Source organism: Coregonus lavaretus (assembly GCF_964263955.1).
Source record: "Coregonus lavaretus genome assembly, chromosome: 23".
Taxonomy (NCBI): domain Eukaryota; kingdom Metazoa; phylum Chordata; class Actinopteri; order Salmoniformes; family Salmonidae; genus Coregonus; species Coregonus lavaretus.
In genome coordinates, this window is record NC_140010.1 from 27,370,907 (window position 1) to 27,398,386 (window position 27,480).

At 42.4% G+C, this 27,480-nt stretch overlaps 1 protein-coding gene across 1 annotated transcript in view; it reads left to right on the top strand.

The window, feature by feature from the left end:
* LOC311099126 (ATP-dependent 6-phosphofructokinase, platelet type-like) overlaps positions 1-27,480 on the top strand; it is a 36,879-nt gene that overhangs the window by 5,878 nt on the left and 3,521 nt on the right. Inside the window, exons 2-17 of the mRNA XM_084139780.1 lie at positions 6,234-6,307; positions 7,596-7,673; positions 9,573-9,762; positions 10,011-10,176; positions 10,566-10,610; positions 10,786-10,894; positions 11,398-11,493; positions 12,516-12,608; positions 12,959-13,084; positions 13,333-13,397; positions 13,608-13,677; positions 19,439-19,585; positions 22,775-22,845; positions 23,391-23,478; positions 25,552-25,704; positions 26,832-26,996. Coding sequence (XP_083995906.1) covers positions 6,234-6,307; positions 7,596-7,673; positions 9,573-9,762; positions 10,011-10,176; positions 10,566-10,610; positions 10,786-10,894; positions 11,398-11,493; positions 12,516-12,608; positions 12,959-13,084; positions 13,333-13,397; positions 13,608-13,677; positions 19,439-19,585; positions 22,775-22,845; positions 23,391-23,478; positions 25,552-25,704; positions 26,832-26,996 — 1,736 coding nt within the window. The remainder of the gene's footprint in view (positions 1-6,233; positions 6,308-7,595; positions 7,674-9,572; positions 9,763-10,010; positions 10,177-10,565; positions 10,611-10,785; positions 10,895-11,397; positions 11,494-12,515; positions 12,609-12,958; positions 13,085-13,332; positions 13,398-13,607; positions 13,678-19,438; positions 19,586-22,774; positions 22,846-23,390; positions 23,479-25,551; positions 25,705-26,831; positions 26,997-27,480) is intronic.

Genomic DNA, 27,480 nt, shown 5'->3' on the forward strand with positions numbered 1-27,480 from the left:
GTATCCGAGGAAGGAGACGGACTGTTGGAAAAACAGACACTTTTCTGCCTTGGCATAAAGGTCATGTTCCAACAGTCTGGCCAGCACTTTGCGAACCAGGGACACATGCTCGGCGCATGTAGCGGAATACACCAGAATGTCATCGATGTAGACCACTACACCGCGACCAAGCATGTCCCGAAACACCTCGTTCACAAAGGACTGGAAGACGGATGGAGCATTTATAAAACCGTAAGGCATCACCAAGTATTCGTAATGCCCCGTGGTTGTGCTGAATGCTGTCTTCCACTCTTCCCCCTCTTGGACACGCACCAGGTTGTACGCACTCCGGAGAGCTAATTTTGTGAAGAAGCGCGCATAATGCATTGACTCGATCACAGATGGAATGAGGGGTAGAGGATAACTATAACGTATTGTCCCCATGTTCAGTGCTCAGGAATCAATGCAAGGGCGCAGACCTCCGTCTTTCTTCTTCACAAAAAATAAACTTGAGGAGGCGGGCGAAGTGGAGGGACGTATGAACCCCTGGCGCAGGGATGGCTCCATCGCCTCCGTTTCAGCCTGCGACAGGGGATACACATTACTCCTGGGAGGCACAGCGTTTACCCGGAGTTTGATTGCGCAATCCCCCGCCCGATGAGGTAGTAATTTGGTCGCCTGCGTTTTTGGAAAACGTGTGCGCCAAATCTAGGTATTTGGGGGGAATGCGCACGGTAGAGGTAGTGTCTGGACTTTCCACCGTGGTTGCACCAACGGAAACCCCTAGACACCTACCCTGACACTCTCGTGACCACCCCGTGAGAACCCTCTGCGGCCATGAAAATGTGAGTGACACTGGTGCTGTCGTCCTCCGTTCTCCCGGATCGCCTCTCTATCCAGCTACATGTCCTTGGGATCCGGGTTTGGGGGGTGGGGGACACGATCCATCGCTTCTCCCAAGCTGGCTAGCATCATCGAATGCTCCCAGATACGTGCAACGACTCCAGTCATGTGTTCCTCTCCTGCTGACTCCATGTCCGGTATGTGATTGTGTGATGAGGTGATGTCGAAGGAGTCAGGCGCAAGAGGGTTAATCACAGAATAACAGGCTTAATTCCGCAATTACAGAGTTACGCAGAAATGCGTCAAAACACTCTAGGGCGCAAAACAGGCACACTGGAAATACACGGCACACAGGGAAATATCCCGGCGATACAAAATACACGGAGCTCCACCGAGCTTCACTATCCTCCACAATAAACTATCTCACACACAAAGACAAGGGGGCAGAGGGAACACTTATACAGGTACTGATGAGGGGATATGAACCAGGTGTGTGTAATAAACAAGACAAAACAAATGGAATGATGAGATGCGGAGCGGTGACGACGAACGCCGAAGCCTGCCCGAACAAGGAGAGGTGGCAGCTTCGGAGGAAGTCGTGTCACCGTCAATGTTTCCGCAGTGCCACCAGGTTCATACTTCTTGCTTGGAACATGTATTAACACATTCTCCAAAAATAAGGGTATAATTAGGCTGCAGTATTGTTTTCTGGGGTGCAAAAAAGTCAAAGGTACACTTCACACGTACACATATGAACTCACATTGTACAGTTCGGTAACTTGTAGGTATAATGGGACATTTTACCACCCAATATTTTGAATATAAGGTGCGATCATCATTGCGCTTTGATAGGTGCGGGAAATGTACTGGTGGGGTTCATTAGCATATTTGGGGATGTGGTCAAATATATGTTTATTCGTGCCAACCATCAGTGGAAGTGTTGTAGCAGTTTAAGTGTTTAATGATTATGCCAATGCAAGTTGAGCACCTCTTCTGCAAACTGTGTAAGAGCATGTGTCACTAACAAGCTGCACTGTAATGAGGTTATTGTGAATTTTCCAGTAATGTAACGGCAACTTGTTGTTAGAGATTGCTGTGAATTTGTATTTTCTTAACTGGAAAACATTTGTCAGTAAGTTATTGTAAAATTAGCAATAACTTACAGGCAACTGGCTGCCACTAGCAATACATGCCAGTAAGGTACTCTGCCTTCACTGACTCTTCTGTTGACAACATGCAACATTACTTGATAATTGGCAGCATAATGTAGAAGCGGCAGCCTATCATAATATTGCAGGTGTGGCTTTCTGCTCCCATGAGAAGGAATGTCATCCCAGTTAATGTGATCTGTTCTATTCTGCTCACTGAGCTTGTACACTGTCAGTTCTCCAGCCTTGTTAAAGACTGACATACACTATATGACCAAAAGTATGTGGACACCTGCTTGTCGAACATCTCATTCCAGAATCATGAGCATTAATATGGAGTTGGTCCCCCCTTTGCTGCCATAACAACCTCCACCCTTCTGGGAAGGCTTTCCACTAGATGTTGGAACATTGCTGCAGGGACTTGCTTCCATTCAGCCACAAGAGTTGGACGATTCGGCCTGGCTCGCAGTCGGCGTTCCAATTTATCCCAAAGATGTTCGATGGGGTTGAGGTCAGGGCTCTGTGCAGGCTAGTCAAGTTCTTCCACACCGATCTCGACAAACCATTTCTGTATGGACCTCACTTTTTGCACGGGGGCATTGTCATGCTGAAACAGGAAATGGCCTTCCCCAAATTGTTGCCACAAATCGTCTAGAATGTCATTTTATGCTGTAGCGTTAAGATTTCCCTTCACTGGAACTAAGTGGCCAAGCCCGAACCATGAAAAACAGCCCCAGACCATTATTCCTCCTCCACCAAACTTTACAGTTGGCACTATGCATTGGGGCAGGTACCATTCTTCTGGCATCCGCCAAACCCAGATTAGTCCGTTGGACTGCCAGATGGCATTGCGCATGGTGATCACAGGCTTATGTGCGACTGCTCGGCCATGGAAACCCATTTCATGAAGCTCCCGACGAACAGTTCTTGTGCTGACGTTGCTTCCAGAGGCAGTTTGGAACTTGGTAGTAAGTGTTGCAACCGAGGACAGACACTTCAGGACTTGTCGGTCCCGTTCTTTGAGCTTGTGTGGCATACCACTTCGCGTTTGAGCTGTTGTTTTTTCCTAGACGTTTCCACTTCACAATAACAGCACTTACTGTTGACCGGGGCAGCTCTAGCAGGGCAGAAATTTGATGAACTGACTTGTTGGAAATGTGGCATCCTATGATGGTGCCACGTTGAAAATCACTGAGCTCTTCAGTAAGGCCATTCTACTGCCAATGTTTGTCTATGGAGATTGCATGGCTGTGTGTTCGATTTTATACACCTCTCAGCAACGGGTGTGGCTGAAATAGCCTAATCCACTAATTTGAAGGGGTGTCCACATACTTTTGTATATATAGTTTATCACCCAACCCTACACCGCAGCTTTATCTTTGTTACTGTGCATGGCCCTAATATTGTGGCCTTTCTTATTGCCTTCAAACACAGTGTTATGTCTCTGTATTTCATTGGCCTGCTGTTTTTTAATTTGCTTGATACTATCTTGAAGGGTCAGTTGTGCTGAAAGGAAGAGGTTGTATGCCTGTGTTGTGAAATACACTGTATCCTGTTGCTGGAGAGAAAACAATTAGCTTCCAACGCAACTGCATTCTGACGAGACATAGGGCTGATACAGAGATCCAGTTGCGAGAAATTCCATTGCCTGGTCCTTGACCAAATATAACTAAAGTGTTCGGTTTAACCAAACAAAGGCATATCCATCTCACTCGGTATCAAATAAACATCTGAATCAAACTTTTGTCGCAATCACGCCACATTCCTGCTGTGTAGACAGTGGACTGCCATTAGACCACACCATTCGTGCAAGACTACCTACCACGCAATCTACCACTGTCTACACAGCAGGAATGTGGTGCGATTGGGACAAAAGTTTGGATCTCTGTATCAGCCAAATGTCCCGTAAAATAGGGACCTTGTAGCAGTCGTAAGGACAAAGGTTTAGTAGGAGGCATGCAGGTAGATGTGGATTTATTTACACAGCACTGGTGTTCAAGATGACGGTGATAAATGTACAGGTAGCCTATATACAAACTTCTGACTTTAAAATGTCAGAATTCAAAAAGAAAAAGCCTCTTATCAGGCAAAACCTGTCTTAATCAGTAAAGCACAGGTAGCTGGGTTCTACTTCACAGACTAAACTCGACTAAACTCAACTCCATGGTTTACGATGGAGTTGAGCTTTGACTAGCGTGGGCGGACTGGAGCTCCGACATCACATAAAAGGAAGAAGAATGTTGTAAACAATGTCGCAGAACAACGTCAGGGAACAATGTAATTGTGGGCTATTCTTTGGGTGCTGAAATCAGTAGTTTTTGATAGAAACTTCATTTTATGTGACGTCGGCGCTCCAGTCAGCCCACACTAGTCGCTGCTCAACTCCATCGTAAATCGTGGAGTTGAGTTTGATCGCCTAGGTTCTACTAGGCTGAGATACAACCTCTCCATTGAGTTACCAAAGTGAACTGATGAATAGGGCTGGGCGATATATCACATTAATTTGATTAATTAAAATGTATGTTTTACTGCAATATTCCAAATGCCTGTATTGCAAGAATCCAGTTTTTTGTTTGTTTTGTTTTATGAGTTTTTATGTCAGCTTGACGTTGTCTTTTTGGTCTTGTCTCCTTTGTGCTCTGTGCTGTGTCAGAGATGATGGTATATAATGTGTGCACCTTCCTACTTACACACACACACCAAATCCCTCCCTCTGCCACTCAAAACAACAAAGATGAAAAGATCACTTCTTCCACTCTGACAACAAGCAGTTTCAAATCGCCATTTTTATTTGAGGTTTGGTCCAACAGAATCGGTCATATGGACACAGAAACACATTCAGACATTATTTTACTGTAATAGAAGAGAATTTAACCAGACATTCTAGATTACTGTGTGAATGGTGGGGATTAATGGAAACTTCACTGATGATTATATATTTAACGGGGCATTGGTAAACACTGACAAACAAATGGAAAACAATTCACACAATTACACAATGAATGGGCATGATTTGGCGGGAGTCAGTGCGCATTAGTGGAGAGAGACGTGCATTGCACGTCTTCGCCACACAAAGACATATCCATAATCTCTAGGAACAATATTTACCTTCCGTTAGGTTAAATGTGTCCCTCGCTATCAAATAAACGTCTGAATCGAACCTTTGTCGCAATCACACCACATTCCTGCTTTGAAGACAGTGGGCTGCGATAATACCATGCACTTCGTGCAAGACTACCTACCACGTAATCTACCACTGTCTACACAGCAGGAATGTGGTGCGATTGGGATACAAGTTTGGATCTCTGTATCAAGCCAATGTCCCATCAGAATCCAGGTGTGGTCTAGGCTAGAAAGTAATTTGCATAACCACTCCATCCTGTAGCCTACCCTGTAGACTAGAGAATGCAATATGCATATTTTCTCACATGATGTTAGTAAAAACCGCTTGCAAGTCTTACCTGCCAGAAAATATCAGTTTGTTCTGTATATAGGGGGATTTCTATAATGACTCACAGAACCATTGGCATGCTTCAGGAAATCTTCCAGTGGGATTAAGAACTTTTGAAGTGTTTATCATTATTAACCCACATTGAGAAATCTGTGCCATTCTCCATGTGTACACTAAACTCCTGCATTTTATATTGTTACTGGTATCCTAGCAACACTGCTTTGGCACCAGCCAACCCACAGTACCGGTGACAGTGCTTGTAGTTTCGGTGCACCTAAGATGCCAGTTTTTGTAATCATTATGATCTGTTTTCAGACTGTGAATGGAAAATGTATTAGATATTGAATTAATCCAATGACACATGGCCAATGGCTACGCAAGCATCTTTCTCTGCTGGACGAAGCACCCCACTGGGCACAGACGTCAATTCAACGTCTATTCAACGTTGGTTCAACGTAATTTCATTGAAATGATGTGGAAACAACGTTGAGTCAACTAGTGTGTGACCAGTGGGACATCACTTTAATTTGGTTGATTCATTCCATCTCCCTGATGAGTATTTTCAGTCTGTAGTCTACTGTATGTAACATGCATTGTGCAATAGCCATTCATGTACTGCCATTTTTAATTATCTCTCTCTCTCTCGCTCTCTCGCTCTCTCTCTCTCTCTCTCTCTCTCTCTCTCTCTCTCTCTCTCTCTCTCTCTCTCTCTCTCTCTCTCTCTCTCTCTCTCTCTCTCTCTCTCTCTCTCTCTCTCTCTCTCTCTCTCTCTCTCTCTCTCTCTCTCTCTCTCTCTCTCTCTCGTTGTGCAGGTATGAATGCTGCTGTCCGGGCTGTGGTCCGCATGGGTATTTATGTGGGAGCTAAAGTCTATTTCATACATGAGGTGAGATCATAACAGACACTACTTGGGGGCTTGTACTGTTCTACCACTGACACTGAGACAAATCAACACTGGCAAGCTCTGTGCTCAGGGGGCAAAGCCTTTCTTTCAACACAGCAGTAGGGCTCTGATAAACAAAATGTGTTGTGTTTAATTTGAGGGTCATGAAAATAAGGTAAAGTAAGGTTATTTAACATTTTGCCATGTCATGGGGTCTGCCCTAAATGTCACTCTATTCCCTATATAGTGCACTACTTTTGACCAGGGCCCTTTATAGGAAATGGGAGCAGTTGGTAGTGGGATAAGTTTCCCATACATAAGCAGCTTCTTAAAGGGATAGTTCACCCAAATTACAAAATTACACATTGGTTCCTTACCCTGTAAGCAGTCTACGGACAAGGTAGGACAGCAATTCATGCATTGTTTTTTCCCCCCTGGCACTGTTTCCACATGCTAACATTTTAGCATTTGTGGCACAAATCCCATTCAAGTTATGGGACCGATATAAGCATTTTTCATGCATCATGTCTAAATCATCCAAAAGTATCTACAATTTATTGTGAAGCTCAACAAAGTCACTTAGATGATTTGAACATGATGCGCGAAAAATGCTAATATTGGTCCCATGACTTTAATGGAATTTCTGCCACAAATGCTAAAACGATACCATGTGGAAATAGTGCCAGGGAACTTTGCTTAAGTGTTGTCTATTGTTAGAGACTCTAGTGTTTAATGACTGATGAAAGGCATTCTGTTGAGGAGGCTCACATCACACTCACTAGCTTTGTCCCAAATGGCACCTTATTCCCTATATAGTGCACTATTTTTGACCAGTGCCCTATATAGTGCAATACTTTTAACCAAGGCCCATAGGGTATCCTATTTAGTGCAGTACTTTTGATCGGGGCCCATGGGGTTCTGGTCAAAAGTAGAGCACTATATATGGGAATAGGATGCCATTTGGGACGCAGACACTGAAAGTAAGAGGCTTACAGTACTTTAACGTGTTGTTATCTATCTAACTCAATGGAGGACGGAGGATACCTTGAGTTGTCTATGTAGACCAGTAGTGACAGTATCTACGATAATCTGTTGTCTACTTTTTCTACAGTCAGTATTTAGCATGACTTAGCATCGTCATCTCAAAATGAATGTCAATATCCCTGATGTTAGCAAAGCTGCATTGTAAAGTCAATGACTGTTACTATGTAACAACATTGTAATTGGTGAAAACTTTCATATTAATATTAGGAAATATAGGCCTATGTTAATGTTTCTTTTCTCCATGCAGGGTTACCAGGGTATGGTAGACGGTGGAGATAACATTGAAGAGGCATCATGGGAAAGTGTCTCCAGCATGTTACAAGTGGTAAGGAGGGCAGTGAACTGACTACTGTGTGTATTTGTGCCTTTAGGCAAAATAATATGGATTTCTTTAGCATTCCCATAGGATATGTACAGTATACAATGCTAGGATTAGGAGCTGAAAGTCATAGCAAAGCACCCTTCAGCCAATCAGCCTGTTACCAAACTTAGTAAACTTTTGAAAAAAATTGTGTTTGACCAGATACAATGCTATTTCACAGTAAACACATTAACAACAGACCTTCAGCACGTTTATAGGGAAGGGCATTCAACATGTACGGCACTTACACAAATGACTGATGATTGGCTGAGAAAAATGTATAATAAGAAGATTGTGGGAGCTGTTTTGTTAGAATTCAGAGCAGCTTTTGACATTATCAATCATAATCTGCTGCTGGAAAAATGTATGTGTTATGGCTTTACACCCCCTGCTAAATTGTGGATTGAGAGTTACCTGTCTGACAGAACACAGATGGTGTTCTTTAATGGAAGCCTCTCCAACATAATCCAGGTAGAGTCAAGCATTTCCCAGGGCAGCTGTCTAGGCCCCTTACCTTTTTAAATCACTGGCACTGAGTCTATGTGTGTCTATGTATGCTGATGACTCAACACTGTACACGTCAGCTACCACAGCAAGTGAACTCACTGCAACACTTAACAAAGAGCTGCAGTCAGTTTCAGAATTGGTGGAAAGAAATAAGCTGGTCCTAAATATAAAAAAACTAAAAGCATTGGATTTGGGACAAATTATTCACTAAACCCTAAACCTCAACTAAATCTTGTAATGAATAATGTGGAAATTTAGCAAATTGAGGAGACTAAGGCTGAACCGCTTGGTGTAACCCTGGATTGTAAACTGCCATGGTCAAAACATATTGATGCAATGGTAGCTAAGATGGGGAGAGGTCAGTCCATAATAAAGCGCTGCTCTGCCTTCTTAACAATGCTATCAACAAAACAAGTACTACAGGCCCTAGTTTTGTTGCACCCGGACTACTGTCCAGTCATATAGTCAAGTGACACAAAGAGGGATATAGGCAAATTACAGTAGGACCAGAACAGAGCAGCACAGCTGGCCCTTAGATGTACACAGAGAGCCAGCATTGATAATATCCATGTCAATCTCTCCTGGCTCAGGGTGGAGGAGAGATTGACTGCATTACTTTGTGAGCGGTATTGACATGGTGAAATCATTGAGCTATCTGTTTAAGCGACTCACACACAGCTCAGACATGTTTTATTGTATGTAATTGTGATTGGACCCCAGGAAGAGTAGCTGCTGTCTTGGCAGCAGCTAATGGGGATCCAGAATAAAGTACAAATACAAAATGGTATAAATCTATTTGTGATCCCAGACTTGTAATTTACAAATTGCATGGGAAAGACGAGCGCAGTTGCTTTTCTGCCTGATGCTAACAGAGTGTAATGTGCCCTGTCATTGTGGATTCTGCATGAACCTGTTAGTTAATGACAACAACAAAACACACCACACAACACAAAAAAAACTATATGAGAGGTTGAATTAATGAGACATGTCAATGAATGCAGCAGTGCTCAATTGTGTCAGATTATGTCATCCATTGGTTTGGTGTTGCATCCATCCAACCTTCATCGGCCCATCCATCCATCCATCCATCCATCCATCCATCCATCCATCCATCCATCCATCCATCCATCCATCCATCCATCCACATTTATCATCTATCCTTCCAACATTCATTCAATCATCCATCCATCCATCCCTCCATATATCCTTCACCCATCCATCCAATCTTTATTCATCTATCTATCCAACCTCATTTCATCTATCCATCAATTAAATTGTCATCCATCCATCAATCCGTCTCTCCAACTGTCATTCATCCATTCATTTGAATTCTTAGCTGTTGTGTTTTCCTCTCAGGGTGGCACAGTCATTGGCAGTGCCCGCTGCAAGGAGTTCCGCAGCCATGAGGGGCGTCTAAAGGCTGCCCACCACCTGGTTCAGCGTGGCATCACTAACCTGTGTGTGATCGGAGGGGACGGTAGCCTCACGGGGGCCAACCTCTTCAGAGAGGAGTGGACCGGACTACTGGAGGAACTGGTCCAACAGAGTAACTGAATGTTGTAGTCAATGTAGTGGACCAAATGTTCACAGTAATCTACTTGATCACTAAATTATATAACTAATTTCCTACGCAAATTGCAAAACATTTATTTATACGCATGATATGTTTTAGTAAAACATTTATTACTAGGTATTACCAAAGCCTGTATAGAGCTATTCCACCTATGAGTGTACATTACTCAGTAGTGAAGCCAGTGGGTTCATATTGCGGTGTCTTGTGTATCCTGTTTAAAGGTCTGATTGAGGAGGAGGCTGCCCAGAACAACTCAGAGCTGCACATCGTGGGAATGGTGGGGTCCATCGACAACGACTTCTGTGGCACTGACATGACCATCGGGACAGACTCTGCCCTGCACAGAATCATAGAGGTGGTGGACGCCATCATGACTACTGCACAGAGGTACTGACAGAGACAGTATAGTATTCCCTGTATATAGCCTCGCTATTGCTATTTTTACTCTTCTCTTTAATTATTTGTTATATATTATTTTATATAGTATATTTCTGTGATTTTTTTTTGGTATTCTTTCTTAAAACGGCATTGTTGGTTAAGGGCTCGTAAGTAAGCATTTCACTGTAAGGTCTACACCTGTTGTATTCGGTGCATGTAACAAATACAATTTGATTGGATTTGATTTGTTTTGTGTCCCAAATGGCACCCTATTCCCTATATAGTGCACTACTTATTTGGGAAGCATCCATTGAAGTTAATAAATGGTACATATTACAGCTCAGTGGTGTTGTTTGTACACACTCAACATTTACACTAACTTCTCTCCTTTCTTTCAGCCACCAGAGGACGTTTGTGCTGGAGGTCATGGGAAGGCATTGTGGGTATGGAATGACATTTCTTTGCTGCTCTAATTTCCTGCTTTATTCTTGTGTATTTCCTTGCTGTAATTGTTCATAATACATACAAATGGGTTTGTATTTGCATGTAGTTATATTTTATTATATTCTAATGTGTGTGTGTGTGTTTGCGTGTGTGTGTGTGTATATATGTGTTTAGGTACCTGGCTCTAGTCAGTGCTCTGGCCTGTGGGGCAGACTGGGTCCTGATCCCTGAGATGCCCCCTGAGGACGGGTGGGAGGAACGGATGTGTCAGAAACTGTCTGAGGTAACACACACACACACACACGTGACATGTGACATCTGCAGATGTAACTATAAATACATTTTAATCAATGCCTTACAATGAATGGGATGTACTGCTTAGTGATCACAATTGTTGTCGTTTATTGCATTCCCTTCAACCATAGCAAAAGCAACAGTGTTCATTCCTGCAGTGTGTTTCTTATTGCCCAGAACCGATCCAGGGGTTCAAGGCTGAATATAATCATAGTTGCTGAAGGAGCCATTGACAGACAAGGAAAGGCTATTACTGTTGATAATGTCAAGGATGTGAGTACCTGAATAAGCAACGAAGGGGAAACCAAAAGCAGGTCCTACAGATGCGCGAATAGCTCCATGCTTTACAGATGAAAGGAATCTGTAAAGTGAGAGATAGAGAAAGAAGGCATGCAGCTGTTTCAGCATAAACCGGGTCCAGCTTTTGAAAAGCCAAATGGAAAACCTTTCTGTCATGTACTGTACATCTGTGCTTTGTTTGTATTCCTATAGAACCGTGCAGATAAGAAACGGCTCAATATCATTATTGTAGCTGAGGGGGCGATAGATTGCCACCACAAGCCTATCACTACAAACCATATTAAGGAAGTAAGTACTATGAGAAGACCAGCCCAGCCCAGCTGTCCTGTACTGGTGCAGTACTCCTCTGCAGACCTGAGTTCAAATCCTATTAAAAATATTTCAAATACTTTGAATGTTTGCTGGAGTAGCAGATGAGTGGGCTTTGCAGTTTTGCGACTATTTAATTGGTACCAAGCGCCAGCCAAGCTCAATCAAGCCCAACTTAAGTATTTAAAATTATTTCAAATCGTTTTTGACCCCAGGTCTGGTACAGTACTCCTTTGTGCCGTGGTACCTTCTGGTTGGACATTGTCATCTCTCCCTCTCTCTGTCCCATTAACAACATGCTGTCCATGTTTTAACTCTGAAGTCTTTTCTTGGACCTTTCTTAGTGATGTGAAGTTCTGTGAATTATACTCCTTCCTGTTTGTGCATTGCAACCTTGTTCTTCGTCAGCATACCTAAGAACCTGGTAAGCATAGAATTACATATAGAACTTATAGGATCTGAGTGCTGGTAAGAGTCTTATACAGTACATTTACCTGGGAGAACAGAAGAACAAGGTTTGAGTCCAAAGTGGCACCGTATTCCCTATATAGTGCACTACTTTTGACCAGGGTTCATTGGACTCTGGTTAAAAGTAGTGCACTATATACGGAATAGGGTGCCATTTGGGACACAAAAGGTGTAAGTGTTGGAGGCTCACTTACTGTGTACATGACAGGAACTGTTTTGCATGTGTGCTTGTGCTTTCCCCTTCTGTCTTTCTTCCTAAGAAATAGCATGCATTTGTATTCTCTTTCTGCCATAGATAGTGTATCATGTAACATAACACAAATATCACGTTTTCAAATAGACAATTGTTATGTCCCAAATGGCACACTATTCTTTATATAATGCACTACATTTGACCAGAGCTGTCTGGTCAAAAGTAGTGCATAATATAGGGAATAGGGTGCCATTTGGGATGTAACCAGTGTTATTTAAGTACTCTCTTACTTTGAGAAAACTTACATTGCTCAATACCTGATCTTCCTCTCCTACTATAGCTGGTTGTTAGCAGTCTGGGCTTTGACACCCGAGTCACCATCCTGGGTCACGTCCAGAGAGGAGGAACCCCCTCTGCCTTCGACAGGATCCTAGTGAGTGTTACATCCACATACCAATTTTACATAATTAAAAGGCCTTATAGACTCAGGATTGCTTCCCAAATGGCAGCCTATTCCCTACATAGTGCGCTACTTTTCAGGTGGAGTCACAGCCGTTTGTGCTGCTGCTTGTCTAATAGCTGAAAAATATCCCTGGTTTGCTTGTTTTGGTTAGTGACCATGAGGCAGCCAAAGTTTCAGAGTGATCATCATCATTTGAAGAGCATGCCATTTCATACTATTAAGCAATTTCTAACTTGAACTTGAAGTTACAGTATTTTCCCAGTGTACCAAGTCACTATTAAAATACGGTGTAACCTTTGACCTCTGCCCTGTCTGTCCAGGCCAGTCGTATGGGAGTGGAGGCCGTCCTGGCCCTGCTGGAGGCGTCAGACAGTACCCCGGCCTGTGTGGTGTCTCTGTGTGGGAACCAGGCTGTCCGTCTGCCCCTCATGGAGTGTGTTCAGATGGTAAGTGCTGTTGGCCTGCCACTTACACTGTGTGTTCAATATTGCTTTACTCAACAGTAAATGAAGCACACATTTGGAGTGATAGCCTACCCTATTTTAGTGGTGTGTTTTTATGTTGTTCACCCCCATTCACAAGATGCATCAAGTACTTCTACCTACAGTATACATTATAGATATATTATGAATAAAGACAATTGGTAGGCTGTTGATTAGAGACAAATGACCATTCGTAATTATTTTCTCAATAGACACAAGACGTCCAGAAAGCCATGGACGAGAAGAATTTTGAGGAAGCCGTGAGACTGCGTGGCAGGTACATTATTTATTTGGTAAAATAAACAGAAATCTCTGTATTTGGAAGCTGTATATCTTTGTTTGTCCATCGGTCTAGCAGGGCCATTACAGCTTCATTGAATTGTGATTGATTTCCAACTGGCCTTTATAAGATTATGTAACTCAGTAAGGAGGCTTCTGCACAATGGTAGAGGGATGAATAACAGTATGTTTCATTAATATTTTGCAGGAGTTTCGAAAACAACCTGAACACCTACAAACTCCTCTCTTACCACAAAGCAGACTCTGAACTTCGAAATGTAAGTAACCTCAGATAACCCAAGATAAAATGAATATTGTACATTCACAAAGGAACTGTGACATTCATATTTATTTCCTTCTAGCGTTTGTGTCATTCCAGCATTTCTCAGATTTGCACGTTAGGATCAGGTACTTCCTGTTGAGGTGCATTGTGGGTCATGCTGAGGTCTTTTTGTGACACTAACAGAGTGTTTGTTGAATTGTTTCTGTCTTGAGGGGATAGGATGAGGATGAGCCCCCATATAATGTATGTACTATACTGTAGCCTACTATGCTATAACAGCTCTAGGTCAGGGCTAAGTGCTCCTAAGTGCCAACTATTAGTTTGAAATATATCTATACCTTCATCCTGAATGCCAGTCTGTTTGTGCTATCATGCCAACTCTTTGGGTTTGGCTTGACAATGACAGCAATGGCCTTGGCAAGAGCACAAACAGATCTGGGACCAGGCTCCTATAAAAAAAAAAGCCCTGTAGAATCGAGCAACAAATAGCTTTTAGATCAGCATTTTTTCTAACGACATATGTATTTTAGCAGAATAATACCCCCATAGGGCCATGATTAAACCAGACATGACAGATGTCTGTGTCTGTTGCTGTAGCCTAACCCTCACTGCTTATTTCTTCATGGTTCTGCTTAGTAGAAGCGAAGTCAAATGTTTGGACACACCTACTCATTCAAGGGTTTTTCTTAATTTTTACTATTTTTTACATTGTAGAATAATAGTGAAGACATCAAAACTATGAAATAACACATATGGAATAATTTAGTAACCAAAAAAATGTGTTAAACAAATCTAAATATATTTTATATTTGAGATTCTTCAAATAGCCACCTTTTGCCTTGATGACAGCTTTGCACACTCTTGGCATTCTCTCAACCAGCTTCACCTGGAATGCTTTTCCAACAGTCTTGAAGGAGTTCCCACATATGCTGAGCACTTGTTGGCTGCTTTTCCTTCACTCTGCCGTCCGACTCATCCTAAACCATCTCAATTGGGTTGAGGTCGGGGGATTCTGGAGGCCAGGTCATCTGATGCAGCACTCCAACACTCTCCTTCTTGGTAAAATAGCCCTTACACAGCCTGGAGGTGTGTTGGGTCATTGTCCTGTTGAAAAGCAAATTATAGTCCCACTAAGCCCAAACCAGATGGGATGGTGTATCGCTGCAGAATGCTGTGGTAGCCATGCTGGTTAAGTGTACCTTGAATTCTAAATAAATCACAGACAGTGTCACCAGCAAAGCACCCCCACACCATAACACCTCCTCCTCCATGCTTTACGGTGGGAACTACACTTGCGGAGATCATCCGTTCACCCACACCAAAAATCTCAAATTTCGACTCATCAGACCAAAGGACACATTTCCACCAGTCTAATGTCCATTGCTCGTGTTTCTTATCCCAAGCAGGTCTCTTCTTATTATTGGTGTCCTTTAGTATTTAGTAGTGGTTTCTTTGCAGCAATTCGACCATGAAGGCCTGATTCACACAGTCCCCTCTGAACAGTTGATGTTGAGATGTGTCTGTTACTTGAACTCTGTGAAGCATTAATTTGGGCTGCAATTTCTGAGGCTGGTAACTCTAATGAACTTATCCTCTGCAGCAGTGGTAACTCTGGGTCTTCCATTCCTGTGCCGGTCCTCATGAGAGCCAGTTTCATCATAGCACTTGATGGTTTTTGCGACTGCACTTGAAGAAACTTTCAAAGTTCTTGAAATATTCCGTATTGACTGACCTTCATGTCTTAAAGTAATGATGGACTGTCGTTTCTCTTCGCTTATTTGAGCTGTTCTTGACATAATATGGACTTGGTCTTTTACCAAATAGAGCTATCTTCTGTATACCCCCCCTACCTTGTCACACCACAACTGATTGGCTCAAACACATTAAGAAGGAAATAAATTCCACAAATTAACTTTTAAGAAGGCACACCTGTTAATTGAAATGCATTCCAGGTGACTACCTCCTGAAGCTGGTTGAGAGAATGCCAAGAGTGTGCAAAGCTGTCATCAAGGTAAAGGGTGGCTATTTGAAGAATCTCAAATATAAAATATATTTTGATTTGTTTAACACTTTTTTGGTTACTACATGATTCCATATGTGTTATTTCATAGTTTTGATGTCTACACTATTATTCCACAATGTAATTTTTTGTTGTTGTTGATATATTTCTTACAGTATCTATTGTGTTCATTTTTTTATTTGATTGCAATAAACTTTATTTACAGACATAAAAAAATAAAAAACACATATAGGAGCAAATCAGCCTGAATATCAGGACGCACAACTGCAACTGTTCGACTACTCATTTATATGCACATTGCAATTGAAACTGTTCTTTGGAGATTGCAACTCCTCTGTCCCCACGAAAAGTGTGTTTAGGGCTCCATGTACGTTCATTCCACCTGGGCCTATTGACCCAGCTGTGGATACATACTATAGACTGGTGAGTAAAGACATATCCAAGCTAGAGGCCTCTATCCCCGATGTCAGGAATAACTTTAACCACTCTGAGAAACAAGTCCCTACATCTCCAGAATGACGCCTTTATAGTAATCCGCCCTGCGCTGTCTATAAAAACTGAAGTACTCAAGCAACTGAATGATCAGATCTTCTATAAGAGACACACTACAAACCCCACAAAACAGCTTTTGGCTGTAATCAAACATACATGGCTGTAACAGAAGGCATGTTCAATGGGGATATCACCAAAAGAGAACACAGATTATTGGTGCGTAAAAAAAACAGCTCTACTGTTTCATTATCTAAATCCCCAAAGGGACAGGACGAATCTTCTTTGCGATATCAGACCAGGTTTGGCAGAAGGCATGATAAATATGCTCCTATGTATTGTGACACTTTTGTTTACCAAGGACCCCACAATTAGACATTAGTTAAACCTCTTTCCGCTAATAAAAATGACTCCACACAACATTATTGTCCAAATAGTCTGTGCACCCTCAGAAATGTTTTGCCCAGTAGGTGGCTTTTTACTCCTGGTAGCTTGGAAGTGTTTTAAATAACCTAATCGGTCTGCGTCAGTAAGGTTTATTATTATTATTATTATTGTTACTGCTACTACTGCATGAGGCTATAAAACTGCCACAGCAAGTTGATCCCTGCAATGCAAGGATTTATTTTGCACCTGTCTGCTAAATCCATCCATTATACACGGTTCTCCCTCTCAAGTGCTCATTCTCAAGGATGCTTTCAAATCAATATTTTTGGCTTTGCCTTATCAAATTAATAGGTTGTTGTCATCGGTGATATTGAAAATCAGATAGCTTCCTTATGTTTCAGTAAACCATTAGCCAACATTCAAAGATTAAACTAAGTGTCATCATGAAAGTTTAGTATCTCTTCATTTTATTTTGTGATTAAATGTATGTATTTTTTCCTGTTATTGTGAACTGTAGGTTATAGCAAGTTAAACCTTTCAAATGAAGGCCTATCACAAACCTATTTTTGTAGGCGATTCTGGGAGGCTAATAAAAGCATGTTGTTCATAAACCAGCCTGTTATCTCTGAAGTTCATTCATTTATCGTACTTTAACTGTACATTTAGGCTACTGTTAAAGTGCTCACATAGGCTACTTCTCTGCCAGAGCGCGAGATAACTAGTCCTACCGGTAAGTGTGGTCAAAGCAATTCTGTTATGATATCACGTTACCTCCTGACGCCGATTATATTGATTGAAAACCGTTGTTTACCTCTTGTGTCACACACATTTAATTCAACATTTCAATTTAGCTCACAATCAAGGACGGCTGTGTATTCCCTCCAGCAGTGGTGAAGTGTAGGCCTATGACTATGTAGCCTTGTGACAATGTCCTACTGGACTCTGTGCCGGTCCCTACTAACCTTTTACTGCAGTGGGCTAAATCAGGGTCACACTGAGTGCTTCTTGGTTTCCTAAAAAAATCGAACAAGTAAAAGTATACACCTCACACACATGGTTATGGGCTTAAAAAAAGAAAACACCTGTACCCTGTCAGATATAGAGTTGAAATGTATTCCATTTTGAGTTTGAATCCCAATATTACACTTTATATACTGTACATTAGAAAAGACAGACATAGAAACACCAGATTTTAGGCGAGTTAAAATAAATATTGTTAATTAATTATGAAATTCTGAAAATATTAATAACATTCCACCCATGAGACCACTAGAGGGCGCTTTTGGTCATTCGACTTCAGGAAATATATGTAATAGACTTTTTAGAAATAGCATCCACACACGGCGGTGGCTTCGTCTCAATATATTTTTAAGTTTTAAGCTTTTCAAATATATTCCATTCTCCTTTCTCTTGTTAATATTATGGCTATATCCCCACTAATATTCCTTTATGTAATTAAGCTTTGACATGTGTATTTCTCTGTCTTTATAATAACAATAATAATCTTCAATTTGTAGAACACATTTCCCACGCTCACATGTGAACCTTGTTGGTGCTTGCTTCTGTGCGCAAATCATTTGACCGTTGCAGTTTGAAATGATTTATTCCCTTTTATTTATGAAAAGAAGCTGATACTGTCATTTATTATTTATGGTTTATTTATGATATTTTAGCTTAATTAAATTGATTTATATTATGGTGTTTCTATTCCAAGAAAAACGAAAATACCTTTTACAGTAGCCTATGTATTGCATACCTAAAACATCTGTTCATACATTTGAAGTCCTGCAAAATAGAAACTACATATCCTAATGTTAGAAAGTAGAATATAAACTAGATATAGGCTACTGTGGGTGGGGTCACAGTAATTAAAAGAATAGTGATAAAGAATAGTGATAAAATAAACGAAAAATGATAGGCAGAGCTTGTGGCCGAGCAGGACCATTTTTTTTATCTGCTTGAATTACGCTCTGCTCCTCGCTCCACACTCAACCACTTACATGCTCTGGCATTAAACAGCAGCCCTGCTTTAGGCTATCAAAGAACTGTCAATGAATAATAATAATATCAATGGATGGAATCAGTGAATGAATGGCTGCAGCAACCATTACACAGTCTGACAAGCTGCATAACAAATTAGGCCTAATTAGACAAAATAATAATTTAGTCATTCAAACGAGGTAAATCGTTCAACCAACTTAGTATCTCGTTTGAACGACTTAGTATCTCGTTTGAATGACTTAGTAAAAAAAACACAGCTAAGTCGTTCAAACTAGATACAAAGCCGTTCAGGGCTTCCGTATAATGTAGTAGTTACTGTGTTCATTAACTTGTTGAATGTAAGTGATTACCACGCCTATGAGGTCACTCATTATATGTGGGGTCTATCTGTCCATGATCTTACTGTGATCATGTGATTGACAGCTAAAGGATTTTCCTAAGCTCAGTGCCAGTGGTCTATGTGAATGAAGTACAACAACAGCCTATAAAGATGCAGCATCTTGGAGCCATAGCATGAGGCCTTGCTAGAGATTATCAATGTGTGCTGCTCCATTCTCCATAGAGACAACAGCTTTGCCAAGCCTTTACAGCATTTCTCCTCAACATCAAGCACTATGTGCTCCTATATTGTATACAGAGGGATTTGCTGTTGATATGTGTGTCAATGGCTTGGAGGCCATTTATATTTCAATAATTGAAAAAGTGAATTTTATCTTCAATGAGTGTTTTGACATTAACTGAATTGAAACAGAATTGACGCCATTCTTGCTGTCTATAAGTGTGTTTGTCTGTGCATGTGCGCGTGTGTGTGTATTTCTAAATGTCTGTGTGACGGCTGTGCTGTGCTGTTGATCCTCAGAGCTCCTTCAACGTGGCTGTGTTGAACGTGGGCGCCCCCGCCGCGGGCATGAACGCAGCTGTCCGCTCGGCGGTCAGGGTGGGCATCACCGAGGGGCACAAGATGTTTGCCGTTAATGACGGCTTCGAGGGATTCTACAAGGGACAGGTACTGGGGGGTTAAGACATAAATCTGTTTTGTTTACCTTGTTGCCATTTCATTCTTGCCCAATGAGGATTATTGGCCCTTATCACGGCCCTATGACGCCTACTTCCTGTTATTGTTAGTAGCGTCTCACTGCCACATGATCAACAGGTCAACGTGATAAGACACTAAACACATTTTGACCATATTTGTCACCTAGTATTGTTTACACCATATCTTGAAAATCATTAGCAAAACCAGAATACTTCCACATATTTGGTCAAAAGATATCAGACTGTTCGCTGTGATGAAAACATGACAGCGAAAACAGGTAAGCTAAAAGTTATAGTGACCTTGTTGACTGGCTCTGCAGAGTAGAACAGTAGCTGGCTACTGTAATACACTTTTCAAACCAAGACGTTTTGCCGCGAACTTTAGCATGCCGCCAACTTTTTGCCGGTACTTTTATTTCCGCCGACCGACCTAGTCATGATTGCGGTATTATGTTTAAAAGTCCCGCCAACCCCTCTGTATAAATGTCCCCTTTCATCTTACCGGCTTTGGCACGCATTATATCATGAACATTCTATTGTTGTTCTCCGACATAAAAGTATCAACACAAAAACGACTGTCTGCATTACATCGCAGCAGCCTGGTCCAAATAGCAACGTTACCTGCTCTATTTTTTTGCACCAAAAAACCCATCCGTTTTAAACGTTTATTTAGGATATGTAGCTATTAAATCTAGCAAGCCAGGCAACTCAAAGCAAACTTTCTAGACAATGTTTTGGTTTGTTGCTAACCTTAGCTTGTTAGCTAGCTATCTAGCTGGCTAGCCGGCTCATATAATTACCAGAACATATCTGACAATGTTTTGAGTTTAACTGTAGCCAACTCTTTATTCACCATAACAGGAAAATTAACACATTACAAGGAAATTATTTAAAAATTATTTACAAGTATGGCGAGCTGCTGACTTACTGTTGTAAAAGTGAAGAAATATAACAATTTGCTGCTGTCACTCATGTTACCATGCCAACTGTTGCAACAACAGGGTCAAGGAGCTAGGGTCAAAGTTAAATATCTCTTGCTACTGGCCTGCTAAAGCAATGGCGATATAAAAGGTGAATGCTGACAAGAAAGAGGTAGAAATAGGGCTGTTTGAAATGGGATCATATAAACATTGCCCAATTGTTTTTACAGACAACATACCGTGAAAGCAGTATAAGTCACCTTTACCCATGTGCCAATGACGCTGGCACTGACGGTGTTTTACAGATAAGACTTGTGTGGGGAGATAAACAGCTTACAGTAAGCCATTTACTCTCACCCCCACCCCTCCCTTATGCAGGCCACTCTTACCCCCTCTCCCTAAATAGGCCTCTCTCTCACCCTCACTCTAATCCCCAGTTCCCAGGCCTCTCTCCCAGTTCCCAGGCCTCACACCCCCCCTCTCTTAGCCTCACCCCCTCTCCCTTTCTCTGTCACTCTCTCACCCAGGCCTCACAACACTGCCTGGGCCAGTCTTTGTTTCGAAGCCCTGGGCACTCAACTGGACGAAAGCATGAAGGCAGGGATAAGTGATTGAAAAGCATTGGCTGCTCATCCAGACATTGTCTAATGCTAATGTACCTTGGCCAACACTGGTGGATGAGTGAGATGTGGGTAAAGTGCTGTTGGTAGATTATAGCCTGTGTGCTACAGTACAGACAAGCCGTGAGCTCAGTGTTCAACACCATAGTGCCCTCAAACCCCTCAAAGCTCATCACTAATTTAAGGACCCTGGGACTAAACACCTCCCTCTGCAACTGGATCCTGGACTTCCTAACGGGCCGCCCCCAAGTGGTAAGGGTAGGCAACACGGGGGCCCCTCAGGGGTGTTTGCTTAGTCCCCTCCTGTACTCCCTGTTCACCCCCGATGTGTGGCCACGCACGAGTCCAACACCCTCGTTAAGTTTGCAGACGACACAACAGTGGTAGGCCTGATCGCCGACAATGATGAGACAGGCTATAGGGAGGAGGTCAGAGACCTGGCAGTGTGGTGCCAGGACAACAACCTCTCCCTCAATGTGAGCAAGACAAAGGAGCTGATCGTGGACTACAGGAAAAGAAGGGGCGAACACGCCCCCATTCACATCAATGTGGGCTGTAGTGGAGTGGGTCGAGAGCTTCAAGTTCCTTTGTGTCCACATCACTAACAAACTATCATGTTCCAAACACACCAAGACAGTCGTGAAGAGGGCACGACAACGCCTATTCCCCCTCAGGAGACTGAAAAGATTTGGCATGGGTCCCCAGATCCTCAAAAAGTTATACAGCTGCACCATCGAGAGCATCCTGACTGGTTGCATCACCGCTTGGTATGGCAACTGCTCGGCATCCGACCACAAGGCACTACAGAGGGTAGTGTGTACGGCCCAGTACATTGCTGGGGCCAAGCTTCCTGCCATCCAGGACCTTTATACCAGGCGGTGTCAGAGGAAGGCCCCTAAAAGACTCCAGCCACGCAAGTCATAGACTGTTCTCTCTGCTACCGCACGGCAAGCGGTACCGGAGCGCCAAGTCTAGGTCCAAAAGGCTCCTTTAAAGCTTCTACCCCCAAGCCATTAGACTGCTGAACAGTTAAGTAAATGGCTACCCGGACTATTTGCATTGACCCCCTTTTTTACGCTGCTGCTACTCACTGTTTATTATCTATGCATAGTCACTTTACCCATACCTACATGTACATATTACCTCAATTATCTCGACTAACCTGTACCCCCGCACATTGACTCGGTACCGGTACTCCCTGTATATAGCCTCGTTATTTTATTGTGCTACTTTTTAAAACTTTCGTTTATTATTATTATTATAATTTTATTTTTTTGCAAATATTTTCTTACTTACTTTAAAAACAACTCTGCATTGTTGGTTAAGGGCTTGTAAGTAAGCATTTCACGGTAAGGTCTACACCTGTTGTATTCGGTGCATGTGACAAATACAAATTTGATTTGATTCTGTCATACAAAGCAGGATAAATGTTATAGGCCTATATCATTGATTGCAAATCTGATGTGCTGTGATTGCTTTTTAGAATGTTATTCATTCATTTAGCATAAATGTATTGATGATGTTAGCATTTAGCAGAGCTTTATGGAGACTACTCTTTATGGAGAACACATTAGAAACCTCAATCTCAAACACAGTTTTGTTGTTTTTGTCTTCACACAGATAAAGGAGATTAAATGGGGAGATGTAGCAGGTTGGACCGGCCAAGGGGGGTCCATACTGGGAACAAAGAGGTAAGCTAATGTTCCCTATATAGTGCACCACTTTTGAACAGGGCCCATAGGGTGCCTTTTGGGACTGTGATGAGGTGTGAATGAAGGAGTCAGGCGCAGGTGGTAAAATACCGAAGTCCAGAGTTTATTCCGTTTACATAAATCAAACGCCCCAAGCGTCAAACGAAACTATTACAAGGGAAAACATCCACCTTGGCATAAACACAGTGAATAGTAGCTCCACTGAGCTACACGCTCTCACAACAAACAATCACTCACAAAGACAAGGGGAACAGAGGGAACACTTATACACATACTAATTAGGGGAATGAGCACCAGGTGTGTGTGATTGACAAGACATGACAAGTGGAGTGATGAGAATGGGATCGGCAGTAGCTAGTACTCCGGTGACGCCGAACGCCGAAGCCTGCCCGAACCAGGAGGGGGGGCAGCCTCGGCAGAAGTCGTGACAGGGACGCACACCAAGTGTTTCAAAACTTGAAAAAAATCTACATTGACTTACTGTAGTGTGTAGATGATTATTGGATTTTAATTTCTGATTTCAGAACCCTTCCAGCGAAGCATCTTGATAAGATTGCTGAACAAATCAGGATACATAACATCAATGCTTTGCTTGTTATCGGTGGATTTGAGGTATGTACAGTTGTGCTACTATATTTACAATATTATTACTGTGTGGTGCTTCCTGTCTGTGTTACACTGTCCGTTGTGATAGGCCTGGCTCCATCACCCTGGCTCCGCCCACCTTGTCTCATCTTTACTCATGGTTGTGTCCCAAATGGCACCCTTTTCCCTATACAGTGCACTACTTTTGACCAGGGCCCAGGGCCATTTTGGGAAAACGCATTAACTCTTTGCTCTAAGGCTCTGGCTCTGCCCTGTACTGCAGGCCTTCCTGGGAGTCATGGGACTGTCTGCTGCCCGGGATAAATTAATTATGTGTTCCCATGGTTATGGTCCATGCCACGGTCTCTAACAATATACCGGGCTCTGACCTCAGCATTGGCGCAGACACAGCTTTAAATGCTATTACTGATGTAAGTGTGGCTGGGGGTCAGAGGTCGCGAGGTCAGATGTGTTTAGAACACCTACCAGCCAATCAGAATAAAGGACTTCACTGATTGCAGCTTGGGGCGTGGCGTGTACCAGTATCACAACAGGCTGAACATAACTGAGCGCAACCCAAAGGCACCATACTGATTTGTGTTGACCGAGGTATGCATGTGCTACTATATTGTCTGAAGGAAAATAGTTAGGTAGAGTTTAAAAAGCCTTAGAAGGGAAATAATAAAGTAGAAACAGGAAGCAGTTACAAAACAGTGTTTTCATTGAAGCTCAACCCATGCAGAGAGGTACAGTAGTATTTGATTAGGGGCCGGTTTCCCGGACACAGTTTAAACCTTGTCGTAGACTAAAAAGCACTTTCAATGGAGATGTTTTTTTGTCCAGAACTAGGCTTAATCTGTGTCTGGGAAACTGGCCCTATAAGGCTAGGTCTTTCAGTCTGAAGCCTCTGGTGTCTGTTGTTGTTGCTGGTAAATATCATAGTGGAGCTCTCAGTCAGATCCCAGGTAAGTGATAGATACTGGCATGAAGTGACGTCAGTGGCATGTTTTTGACCCTGCGGCTAGCGTTGTTCTGCCTGCAGTTGCACCTTTCTATGCGTGTTTACTAAACACAATGAGTTGACTGGTCCCTGGTCTGGTTTAGCACAACACTCCTATCCTGCTATCTCTACAACACTCCTATCCTGCTATCTCTACAACACTCCTATCCTGCTATCTCTACAACACTCCTATCCTGCTATCTCTACAACACTCCTATCCTGCTATACAAATGTCTATAAGCCAGTTGGATGAGGTGGAGGTTTTTAAGGGAAGGGTATTAATGAAGTAGAAGTAGTAGTAGTGCTAACATTTAGATGGTGTCTTCTCTAACCAATCATTTTACTTTCACAAAATATGTTATTTTAGTTCCATCATCAACCAAAACTAGATTCTCACTAAGCATCTGAAAAGCATTTGAATAGTCACTATACTGTATTGGAGAAGGAAGTGAATTCACTTAAGTAACCTACTTGTTGTGAACAAATACAGTATCTAATTTGTGTTTACTGAGAATCTATTGCTGATAGTGAAAAATGGTGATTGAATGTGTCATAGAACAGTATTAGCCTATCTTATTGTTGTCTAGAAATAGGCCAGACCTCCATCTTGTTTTGAACACTGTCTGCATCGGTAGTGGACCTCACGAATAACAGCCAGCATTTTTCCACTCGCGTACAAACATTCCCTCACGTCGTGAGGCCAAGTGCAGAGTCTACTGTTGTTTCCACTTCAACACTTCTGGCTATCTGCCAGCCAGGGTGACCAACCAACCCCACCCTTCTCTTCTTTACCAATGGGATGCCAAGCCAACCCCCCTATCACACGGAGAGCCACCCTCAGGATACACACACTGATACTACATTTTCTAGATCAGGCCCTAGTAGGGTAACAGTAGGGTCTGCCTTCAAATGAGAGCCTATTCCTTTTATAGTGCACTACTTTTGACCAGAGTCCTATGGGCCCAATAGAGCACTACATAGAGAATAGGGTGCCATTTGGGACAAAGTCCATAGTCAGGATAACATGTAGTAGGGTCTCTCTCTGAGCCTGAGAGTGCTCCCCCTAGTGGTATAATAAGTTTGTGCTGCACCACCTCCAGGCGTTTGAGTGTCTGCTGCAGCTCTATGAGGCCCGGACCAGCCATGAGGACTTTTGCATCCCGATGTGTATGCTGCCTGCCACCATTAGTAACAATGTGCCCGGTACTGATCTGAGTATTGGGGCAGACACTTCCCTCAATGCCATTGTGGAGGTAAGTTAGAACTCACATAGCCTGGTCCCACATCTGTTTGTGCTCTTGCCAACTTCATTGCTGTCATTGTCAAGACAAGCATGACAAGGAGTGACAGGGAGTTGGAATGATAGCACAAACAGACTGGCACTCAGGCTAGAACACAGCTTTCAACAGGGGTGAAATGATACCATACTATTAAAGTTATCAACCATCACTCAATTTGTATTATTATGTGGTATGCTTTCCTAGAGATCTACAAGTATACTTATGAGCATTGTATTAGCTAAAATACAAAAACTAAAATAGCTTGGGCAAGAATTCTCTTATTGGACAGACCCTAGTTGACATTGTGGAAAAGAAGAATGCACAAATGTACATGGGATATAGACTGACAACAGACATTTCCCACAATTTCTCTCCCACATTTACACAGACTGACACAGGCACATACTGTACACAAACCCATATCTGTGCATTTAGAACATGTATGCTTTAATAGTTCGAATGACTCTTTCTTTACTAACTGTTTTCTGGTTTAGCGTTATAGAAGAATTCTTTATCAGACTCTGCATCCTGGTAAATCTTGCAATACTGTTTGTATTTTACGATCATATTATATTTAAGCAATAAGGCACGAGGGGGTGTGGTACATGGACAATGTACCATGGCTAAGGGCTGTTCTTATGCACGACGCAACGTGGTATATTGGCCATATACCACAAACCCCAGAGGTGCCTTATTGCTATTATAAACTGGTTACCAACATAATTAGAGCAGCAAAAATGTTTTGTCATACCCGTGGTATACGGCTATCAGCCAATCAGCATTCAGGGCTCGAACCACCCAGTTTATAATGTGACATGGGCAATTGTTTTAGGCAATTGTGTGAGCATGTTTGATACCTACTGTATAGACAGCATTTTTGTATGTACCTACTACCTAACAAAATAACATTGTCTGCATGCTATTGATAACCTTACAGTGATTGCATCCCAAATGGCACCCTATTCCCTATAGTGCACTACTTTTGAACAGAGCCTTATGGGCCCTGGACAAAAGTAGTGCACTAAATAAAGAATAGGGTGCCATTTGGGACGCATACAGTGTGTCTTTGATTTGACTATGAGCATCTGTGTGTGTGTCAGACATGTGACCGCATCAAGCAGTCTGCCAGTGGGACTAAGCGGCGAGTGTTCATCATTGAGACCATGGGGGGGTACTGTGGGTACCTGGCCAGTGTCGGGGGGCTGGCTGCGGGGGCTGACACTGTCTACATCTATGAGGAACCCTTCGACATCAGAGACCTCCAGGTGAGGACCATTGTTTTACAAAGGGTTGCAAAATTCCGTCAACTTTCCCAAATTCCCAGTTTTTATAGAAATCCTGGTTGGAAGATTCTCGGAATCAGAAGGGAATAAGCAGGAAATTCGGAAACCTCCAACCAGGATTTATGGAAAACCTGGGAATTTTGGAACCCTAGTTTTACACAGTATACACTGTTACAAACGTAAATGTTTACATCATAGTTAATTACTCAGTAGATACATGTGCAGCTGTGACAACTTTCTAAGTCAAAACACCTTTTTTAGTATGGAGAGCAATCTCCACGTGGCTGTCAATGGTTCTATTGTCTTATTTATACAGTTTATTCAACACTCCAAGGAAAGAGCATCCTTGACAGCAATGTTTGCTTCCCAAATGGCACCCTATTCCCTTTATAGTGCACTACTTTTGACCAGAGCCCTATTGGCCCTGATCAAAAGTAGTGTACTGTAAAGCAAACATGTTGCCTCT